Raw genomic sequence first — 10,629 nt, 5'->3', positions numbered from 1 at the left:
CAAATATACATATACCCTGCAAACAGTCTGGTACAAAGTATATACAAGGATGGCATTTCTGCACTTTGGAGAACTCCTTCACCATATTTCTTTCTTACTTCTTATATACACACACTTACTTTAGCAATAATCCAGAGGTAGGCAACTTGTAGTGACCTAGCCATAGAGGTATAGCTGGCTATGGGAAGAGCATGGTGAGACTTGTAGTTCCATACCAGTAGAACCAGTAATGATCACATCATCATTTCTGAATGTGCCAACATTTCAGCCTGACATTTTAGAAAAAGGTTATTAGATTCAATGGGAAAGGCTATTTTCCTGTGGCACAACAATACGTAGATTGGGCCAAATTATCAGTCAGGAAGAATTATTTTCCATTGAAACATCAAAAAGAGCCAATATGACAAAACATTTAAAAGAAAATTTTATCTAAAGCAGAATGACCCCTGAAGAAGCTTCTGTTGTGCCATGGAGACGCAACAGAAAACAGCATTGCTACAGTTGTAATCTATGAGATGGGATTTCTACATGGGCTGGCCTCAAAATTAAGTGCTTGGGGTTCTCTGTAATTAGTTACATTCCTCTAGCAGGTTGTCCCATCTGGACACTTCATTGCCATATTTCCTAAAACTCCTGTCCAGTTTTTAGTCAATTTCTCCGAGTGATGCTAATACATAGACCCTACCCCCAGAAAATGCCTACAGGGGAACATAGACACAGTTACTGATGATCATCACACGACTCCTGTCACACAGTTATAATAGAGGAGATCACAGCTCATCCTGCTGACTGTATACTTATGGTCTTGTAGCTTCTTTAGTTGAATGATCGTTAAACTGTCCAGCCAGGCAGAAACGGTACAACCTCTAGCTAATGCTATGCTCAGATTGATATAAAAGTGAAAGCAAGATTTTCACCATCAAGATGGTGCCTGATAAGTATCAGAAAACTGCACTGCACGGAAGTGACTGTAATACACAAAGGAGACCTCCAGCATGTGACAGGCAATCAGGTAAGGGGTGCACGGATGAAAAAAATATGTTTTCACCGGAGTGGCCCCTTAAGTTGGTTTCATAGAATTTTTAGGAAAAATATATCATTTTTTAAGGTTTCTCTAGCATATTTTGAGACAAAATTTGCCATGTTAGCTGCCAATTAATAGGGGAGGTAAGAAACACACCATAAACATTTTTTGCAGTTTTTGTGTGTTTTTCACCACTTTAGTTTTTTTTTTTTTGGGGGGGGGGGGGGGGGGGTTCGTGTTGTTTTTTCAGAATGCAGCACGCTCAAGGTTTAGTGGGTTTTTTTTGGCTTTCCAAAAACTGCTCTACAGGACTTAGTGTTAAAATGTCTGTATTTAAAAAAATGCTTCAGAAAACTTAAGGAAAAATAATGGCATTTCTTACAAGCCAGAAATAAAAAAAATGCCACCAAGAAACAAGGACGTCTTGAAGTGGAATTCACCTTTAAAGAAAACGTGTTCAGTAACTCATCTGAGAACATTTGAGACATAAACCTGACAACAGTCATAAACCCATCAGATAACAGCTGATCATAACTAATCCATTGGGTTGTATGCAATCTTGTCAGCTGACACTCCACAAGTCTAATTAATCAGTAACGTTGTAAAACATTGCACTGCAGCCCCGGACTAATCTACTCAGATTTTTCCACAATCTTGGTCAATTGACACTTTGGCTTAGTTTGAATCGTATATAGCAGCGCCACATCAGGAGCTCTAATGAATGCACCACTAGGGGGCAGAATCACAACTGGGAATACATTATAAATAAGATCAAGTACAGCTTCATGTAAACTTGCATTGCATTCTCCTTTCAATAGTTCTATCACCCTTACAAATTGTATTTTGTGTTTGGAGTCAAATAGGGTTTTGTCTCTTTCTATAGAGAATAAGCATATTTTCTGCTTTTAAGAACTGAGATAGAAAATTGATTTAATAGATGCTACATTTTTGTGGTTTTAAACCATTTTTTTCACAAGACGAACTGGACAGATGACATGAAAATCTTTTTTCTCACATTTATAGTAATGCCAAATATATAGGAAGAGGCTGATATAAAGAGGTTGAACACTGTGAAAAACACCCCTAAATTAGGCAGATCCTCTGTTGTAACATATGAAATCCAAGTTGTCTGCCCAAAAAAGGCTGCAGCAGTCGGACGAGGCACCCTGCTTAGTAGAGTCTATGGTCTACTGCTCTTCTCCATTGCCCCCTACTAGGGGATGGATGTGGTTGCGAGGAGCTTCCTGGTTAAAACCAAGGGGCGACTAATCACTACTGAGCAGGCAGAACAGTGTGGATCAGTGAAAAGCCAGAAGGCAAACCAGGAGTCAGGAAGACAGAGGAGTACGCCGGAACTAAAGCATAAACCAGAACCAGAATAAGTCATACCAGAAACACTGACAAGGAGCAATATGAATTGGCATCGGAGGTCTGGAAGAACTGAGCTCAATAGCCAAACATAAGGCTCTTCTGCCATACAGCAAAAACCGCATGCGGCTGAAACTCCACCCAGCTGTCGCTGCCAATAGCCACACAATCCTGCCAACATTAATTGCCAGAGGCGTTGATTTCCACAGCTGAGCAGGGTCTCTACGGCAAGTGCTTTTTGCTGTGTGGGAGTGCAGCCTTAGGCTGGGCACACACTTGCTGTGTCTGTGAGCTGCGCCCATGAGGTTTGGGTACAACCCACATCGGACACCACATGGACTCCTGTCCAATACATAGACTGCCCACATACTGACATGCATATGCTTGTCCTAATTCTTGTCAGGATATGGATAAGAATAGGACATGTGATAAGATTTTTCACACAGACCATCGGTCCATGTGAAAAAAACGGCAGTGTGCATAGCCCCATAGGCTATAATGTGTTGTTTGTGATTTAACATAAACAGCACATGGACCCAAGTACACTATTGTGCCCGAAGCCTTAGTAAAAGGCCAACAGTTAAGTGACTACGTTGAGATCTAGTAACACAATTAATCATTACTAATCAGAAACTACATGGTGTGGTCCGTAGAAGAAATAATAGAGACTGGTAGAGAACCAGAATTGCAAATTGCAAGTCGTGATATCTCCAACTTGCTTGTCATAGAGGGTCCCACTAAATAATGAATGGATGCCAGTGGTCCTCCAGTGTCCTTTGTTGTAACTCTCTATAAGGCTTATAAAGGATGAGGGTTTGAATTGGGGTCGTCACAGTCATAAAGATAGATATATAGATAGCTGCTTGTTTGATTGATATCTACCTTCCTCAATTTCTTCATAAGCATACAAACTCAACTTGCCTGAGTGCACTCACTTATTTCAGTGGTAGGCAGGGAATAAAGGCCTTTTTACATGAAATGATAATAGAAGGTGGGAATCTGAATTATAATCATCCAGTGTAAATGCTGTCAGCAGCTGAACAACAATTAATTAGCTTATTGTTTGTCGTTCAGTTTAGGCCGGCATAAAAGTCAAATGACAATCGGGATATGTAAACAGGCCGTCGTTCTCCTATGAACAACTGCCTGTTTACTGTGAATGGAGGCGGGTGGCCGGAGCGATCTGCAGCTCGCCTCCATTCACGGAGCAATCATCGCTTCTGTGTGAAAGTACAGGAGTGGTTATCGTTGGGATGACTGTTGGATGATTGGCTGCCGCCATACTCATTAGATCATTGGGTTTGACCGACTTTGGTCAAACATATATGGTCCACAGTTCTCATCTTATTGGCAGCAGCAAAATAAGCCTCCTTCTTGCAGTCTCCAAGATTTTGATGATGGAGAAAGCTCTCACTTCGCTGGCCAATGGAGAACTGAATATGTTGCACATCTGTCTTTCATAATTCCCTGATTCGAGCCCTCCACTTTATGTGCTCAAATTTGGTTACATCCCAGCAGTTCAATTATAGCTGAGATTTAATTGACCACTGGAAACTGGATGAAGCCTGCAGTTTTATAATTGCATTAGACTAGACACACATCCAGATTTCACCCTTAAATACCTGGAATTTGTAGAGGAAAAAAAAGATTTGCTGCAATGGCAGACTAAATAAAGTTGAAGAAAGTAGTTTGTTTCTTGCTATGCAGAACCTCAATTCTCGTGCTTGATTATAAGTCCATCATTTCACTTCCAGGCTTCGGTGCCCCAGTTCCTTCTATGTACAGCAGCAGGATTAGGATGGCTGAATGATATAAACAGATCTATGAATGTGAGTGCAATTTTACTTGTATGTCTCTACGTTCTTCTCGTTAAATCATGTATACTGAGTTGTGGTACAGGCACTTCTATCTCGTCCTCCAGGAGGACTTCATGTCTTTGAAGTTGGAAAACTTTGAGAATAGTTTTTAAGTCCTGCTCTGCTGGCCACAAAGTCAGCTTCGTAATTTGCATTGCTAGGAGGGGCTCTGGCAGAGCTTGCAGTGTCCGGCCCCTGAGGAATATAGTTTCATGGAAAGTCAAAAGGCTTTAGTTCAGCAGCCCAGGCTGTGGAGGAGAGAAGCTATGCCAAGGCAGGATTCTTCTCTTGTAAATTGTATTCTCTAGTCTTCTTTACTTTCCAGGCAATTAAACTAAGCAGCAGTATTCCCAAGCACTTGTATCCCATCTGTAGACCAAGATACCTATGGAGAGAGGAATGTTAGTTCATTCTAACCCATATTATGCTGCCTTGTGTAAATACATGGTAACCATCAATATTACAGGACTATTTAGTGTGATTCCCTGGTGCACCAGGAGGCAGGAGACAGCAAATGCTACAGTGCTAATATATGTAATGGTGATGCCTGTTGCCTGCCTAGTGGTAGAACTACTGCTTCATCACTCATGAGGATACCTTCTGTCCATATGATCTATTACGGCATTTAAAGGTCATATAAATGGGACCCCCTTATAGGATCCATCTTATTTGACTTAAAGTGGAGATCTGAAAGACCCAGTTCGTCTATGCATTATACATATAGAGAGATATATTTGAATGGCCAATATATAATGCTACAGGCTATTGTATGCTTAACGTCTGGCCAAATGTAATTTTCTGTTGAAATAGCAAATGATCGCTGGGTCTAACTTCCATATAAATAAGACAACTCCTTTAAATGTTAGTAGTCGGATGAGGTGTAAAACTCTGCCTAGAAATGTGGTATTACTTTGTTTCATTGAGTTCTTTAAAATATAACTGCCCATTCTAAAACGTTTGATATGTCGTAGGGACTACAGATGAGCGAGCGTACTCGCTAAGGCAAATTACTCGAGTGAGTATTGCCATTGCCATTTTCGAGTACATGCCCGCTCGTCCCAAAGGATTCGGGGGCCAGCATGGGGAAGCGGGGAGGAATGGGGGGGGGGTGATCTCTCTCTCCCCCCCATGTTCACTCCCGCAACTCACCGCTCACCCCCGCTGGTCCCTGAATCTTTTGGTACGAGCTGGCCTGTACTCGAAAATGGCAATACTCGCTTGAGTCATTTGCCTTAACGAGTACGCTCGCTCATCACTAGTAGGGACATGTCAAAAGTTTTGATGGCTGGTTTTTGATTGTCCAGGTACTGATACCCACACCGAACTCTAGACTGAGCTAGCTGAAGTGCTGGTCCGAGGATTGTCACTGCTCTCTAAATGAAGACAGGCCCATAGACTTTCTACTGAGCATGTCTTCAGCCTGTGAGCCATGACAGATCTCAGATTATCATTTTAGCTGTTTCATTCTGGCAATCGGTGGGGGTCTCTCAGCTGGACTCCCAGGGATCAAAAGTTTTGACATGTCCCTATGACATGTCAAAAGTTTTTAGAAAGCCCAGTTACACTTTAAGCTCCAGAATAGACTTCTATATAATGATACTGAGCCTTAAGGCTGTGTTCAAACAACTGATTTGCTGCAGATCTTGTCGTGGGTTTAGGTACAGATCTGCAGCAGATTTCACCCCTTCAATTTAAATTAAATTGAAAGGGTGAAATCTGCTATAGATTCGCTATGTGTGAACATAGACTTATTTAGTTCACAATTTGTATCACAAATTTCAAGTATACCCTCAAATAGTCCGGTCTGATCATGGGTTTTGAGTAGAGATGAGCGAACGTGTCCGTTACGGACACATCCGCACCCGGACACCGGCTTTAGCGAACACTGCAGTGTTCGCGCGTAAGTGTCCGGGTGCCGCCGGGGGGCGGGGAGATGCGCGGCGGCGCGGGCGGCAGTAGCGGGGAACAGGGGGGAGCCCTCTCTCTCTCCCTCTCCCCCCCACTCCCCGCCGCACCCCCCCGCGCTGCCACGGCGGCCCCCGAACTTTTTCGCCCGAACACCGAGGTGTTCTCAAAGTTCGGTGTTCGGGCGAAAAAGGGGCGGGGCCGAACGTGTTCGCTCATCTCTAGTTTTGAGTAAAGGAGGAATCCCACCCAAGCACAAGGAGTCTAAACTCCATGCAGATGTATCCTCAGCTGTATTTAGACTTTGGACACCAACGCTGAATGGCACCAGTCCCAACCGCTAAACTATCCGGCTAGTTTTATGTACTATAAATAAAGGCCAAGCTAATGAGTTCTGCATACAAAGATATTAGATTACCTGTTCCTTAGAAGGTCATTATCATAGTACCGACATGCTCCTCTTTTCTGGCTGCAAGATGTAGACCAATAAATGCAGGAAGAGTCAATGACAAGTCCGAAGAGTGCCGGGGCTGGCAACCATGCTGAGACACAAAAGCAAAGTTAACATTTAGAGATGTCAGGAGATCTGATCTCTTGAAAGTGGAATACAGCAGTATTTCTTTCCTAAGATGTCCATACACTTTAGACGAAATTCAAATTCCACTATTCTAGCCTATCATTGCTTGAAAGGTTTACAGTCTTTCACTGAGGTCTCTCGAAATGTAACTGGTTAGATAGTATGAGTGAATGGCATGGTTGGTAATTTATGGCGGATCATTTAGCACTTTATACATATTGGGACAGAGGTCTTAATACTGCTGTAGAGTTAGACAAGATAACACTATAATAGACAGACAAAAGTTGGGCCAAATTTATCAGAACTACATGCTCCATAGGAGGAATGCAGTGCAACGTACTAGGCATGTTTGATTGCGTTTTGCCACTTCGTGGTTGAAAAAAATGGAGCATGCCATTAACACAATAAGGCCATCATCTGACTCTTATTGGCCATGCCATCTTTATGAGATAATTTTAAGGTTGCCCTCACATTTTTATTGCAGTGATTTTTACAAGCAATTTCGGTGACATTTTTTCCCCACACATATAAAATGCCTGGAAAAAAATTTGCAAAAATGTCTATAGAGAAGAATGCCTGAAAAAAAACATATCTGTAGCTTCCTACGTTTTGAAAAATAATGCTAAAAATGGTTTTAAAAAAAAAAACGCTATAAAATAAAGGGTATGAATAATTGCACTGTTTGTATTGCAGCAGCCACGAAGGGAGGATATTATATGTACAGTAAATACAAAGAATGGGGTCCTGCAGAACGAGAGCCACTGCGAGTCTCCATTCAGGCTCATAGATGGGGGTCCTGAACCTCTATGACATCTATATGCCTATATGGTATCTCTTTGTGCATGTCAATGTAAAATCCAGCATTGCTGGCCGACTGACAGATTCAATGAAGAAAGTTTTTCTCAAAACTCACCCAAAAGTCTCATAAGTAGGAATTGAACTCCAATTGCAAACGATTTCTCTTCTTGAGGTACAACCCTAAAAAAAAGAGAAGACAAAATTAAGTGGGTTGTACGGTTTCATAAATATCAATAATGTCGTTTGCCTTTCCTACTTTACCTTAAGACCATCATGTAAAGCGGATTGTGGGACAGACAGGCAACAAGTCCAGCAAATGAGATGAGGAATATCACTGGAAGCAGGAGATTGGCGCAGCTAACAAGACATGATCCCGACTGAGCGGTTCCACCAAGGGAAATATCACCGGTACAGGAGCAGTTTGTATATACCTGATGCCGGATTAAAGAAGAGAACATACTTCAGTAAAGTTGTCAGTCTTGTGATGACAAGTGTCTGGTTTATTTTTGAATCCATGGAAAGCTTTGGCGTAGATGGCAAAGCTTGCCGTAGATTGAGAGGTAAACCACCAATTAGATGGATGATCCATTAACTTAAAAAATGTGCATCATTACATATACATACAAGTAGCATGGAGAATGATAGGATAGTTTGCCAATTTTTTGGCCTTTTGCTATATATGATGAGGACCATACTACAACAGTCAACCTAGTGGGGAGCAGCAAAACTGTACCTACACATCTGCTGTTAGAGAAAAAACGACTAGGCATGTTGTATTTTGTAGCTGAGCTATAGGGCAGCTTATTGTAAGATGAATGTTTGACCATTGCATTTCTTCTACTTGGGGGCTCATTCGCACAGTGTAGTTTGCATCCGTATGAAGTCCATATTTTTATACGAACATAGTACAGACAACATAGAACACCATTGGTTTCCACTGGAGTATTCTGACACGCGATTTGCACGCGTGTACTTTATGAGGATGAAAAAATTGCAGCTTGTTTTCTTTTGGTCCGTATTACATCCATTTAAGTCTATGGGATCGTTTAAAAAAAAGGCAGTACATTTTAATGCATGAAGCCAGGAGACCATGTAGAAAAAAAAGTAATATCAGTTGGTCCTTCTTGCATCTTTTTTTTTGCGCACATGAAAAATGCAGTGAATATGCATGCAAAAAAAACATATGCACCAAATACGCATATATATGCAGTGAAAACGGTACAATTTTCATGCACTAAAACTGCAAAAAGCTATGAATGAACCCTTAGCAGTGCAGGCCCTCTCTGCCTTTCTTTCCTGCATATTACACAAATCATCTTGGCACTGTAGCCTTTTTATCACTAAAAGCATACCCGTCATTTCAGTTGACTTTTCAGAATAAGCTGCTGTGTGTGTACATGCAAAATAACTCTATTTCTGACCATTATATGATTTATATATGGCATTTGTAGCAGGGCCCTTCTGCAGGCTAATTTCCAGGTTTTCCTAAGATACTGGGTGTAGACTAGCTTCTATGTCATCTCATATACACTGCACACAGAGAATAGAAGATCCTGCTCCCCTATCACTTTGACATATGTGGAAACAGAAGTAACATGAAGGACATTATACAGTAATACCGAGCAGGGTAGATGTAAATAAAGCACTGAGGTAAGCTAAAAAACTAGGAGCTTCTTTGTTTTGCTCTCTGCTTCTCTCACTCACTGGGCTCCTTCTCCCTCCTCCCCCTCTTCTCTCCATAGACCTCTATTGGCAGCATGTAATGGGACCACTCGGAGTTGTTCAAACTCAAGATGGTTTTAGCAGTTTTTAATAGTGAATAATAAGCTTAGGATGGAGTGAAAAAAGAAATTCTGATAGGTGTAGAGAAAGGCAATTTTTAGAAAAAACTGGAAATTACAAAGTTTATCTTTGTTTATACTCCTGATAATGCAAAGTTTGTTGTAAGTACAATGACCATTTAAAAACTTGCAAGAATGTTAAGTTGCGTAGATTGCTCACCAATGACGAAGTATTGAAAGCACTACATCCGGCATGGCAGGGAGACAGGTATTCCACTCCATCAGACCCACACACTGGGTGGAAAGCATGTTCTGGGCAAGAACATTGCTGAATGCAAGCCATATTTGGACTGCAAAACATCACAATTTTTCAATTAGACCAAATTTAAAGAGCAACAGTCATGACTGATTTCTAGTAGTAGATTACTGACTTACATGTACTCATAAGTATATCCTCAGCAACTACAGCAACAGCAACTACATGGAAAGTTACATGAAAAAGAAATTTCTTGTATCTCTGCCAAATATTCCAAGGCGTGTTTGGTATTCGGACAAATATTAAGAAGTTGAAGAAAAATTCAACTGTCTCATAAACATCATTTAGAAGGTTTACATAGGAGCTAAATATCCTCCAAAGGTGTCAGGTTTTGCTATTTTTGTTAACTATCAAACCTCAGAGTGAAACCAAGGCATGTTCTCTTAAAGTGACCACATGAGGACTACTTTATGTATTTATTACCAGTTGTGTAGGGCTCTACAGAAAGTGCACTCACATCAGTTTCTGCCCCTACATGCATACATGAACTCTATTTATTGCCATTTTTGATACCCTCAAAAATGGAATGAACTTCAGAGTGGGGTTCTAGCATCAGTGGACAGTATGAAAGGTCTGAAGAAGGTCAAGAGGGGTGTCCTTAAGAAGCGCACACAGGGGATGTGTGGAGACACCTGGGGGGGGGGGTGAGTGAGTCAGGGGAAGGCGTTGTCTCTCCCCAAGGAGAGCACCCAGAAGGGATGCTATTCCCAATCATTGTTTTACAGACTTGGTAAAAACTCATCCTTTGATTTAAAGGAATGCTGCCATCCAAAAGGTGGCGCTGCAGAGGTATTGTTCCATCTTCCTTGTTTGCAGGTCTAAAGGAGAAATTTCAAATTCTTTGTAACTGGACTAATTATTTACTGTTATGGTCATCCCTCCGTGGTATTTATCTAGATGTTAGTAATCCCAACATGTCTGTGCCCTCTTTCCCTCTGTCTCTAGTATTTATCTAGTCCAAATTAAGTTCACCATGTTCTCATCACTGAGCCACCAGACTTCTC

The 10,629-nt window shown here is 41.4% G+C and overlaps 1 protein-coding gene across 1 annotated transcript in view; it reads right to left on the bottom strand.

Annotated features, from left to right (window-relative positions):
• Nucleotides 1-1,247: 1,247 nt before the first annotated feature.
• SLCO2A1 (solute carrier organic anion transporter family member 2A1) overlaps nt 1,248-10,629 on the bottom strand; it is a 53,312-nt gene continuing 43,930 nt past the window's right edge. The window contains exons 10-14 of the mRNA XM_066598102.1: nt 9,530-9,659; nt 7,790-7,959; nt 7,644-7,708; nt 6,572-6,695; nt 1,248-4,633 (exon numbers count right to left, since the gene is read on the bottom strand). Coding sequence (XP_066454199.1) covers nt 4,513-4,633; nt 6,572-6,695; nt 7,644-7,708; nt 7,790-7,959; nt 9,530-9,659 — 610 coding nt within the window. The 3' untranslated portion in view covers nt 1,248-4,512. The remainder of the gene's footprint in view (nt 4,634-6,571; nt 6,696-7,643; nt 7,709-7,789; nt 7,960-9,529; nt 9,660-10,629) is intronic.

Source organism: Eleutherodactylus coqui, chromosome 1, assembly GCF_035609145.1.
Source record: "Eleutherodactylus coqui strain aEleCoq1 chromosome 1, aEleCoq1.hap1, whole genome shotgun sequence".
NCBI lineage: Eukaryota > Metazoa > Chordata > Amphibia > Anura > Eleutherodactylidae > Eleutherodactylus > Eleutherodactylus coqui.
This window is presented reverse-complemented; position numbering and strand designations above follow the sequence as displayed.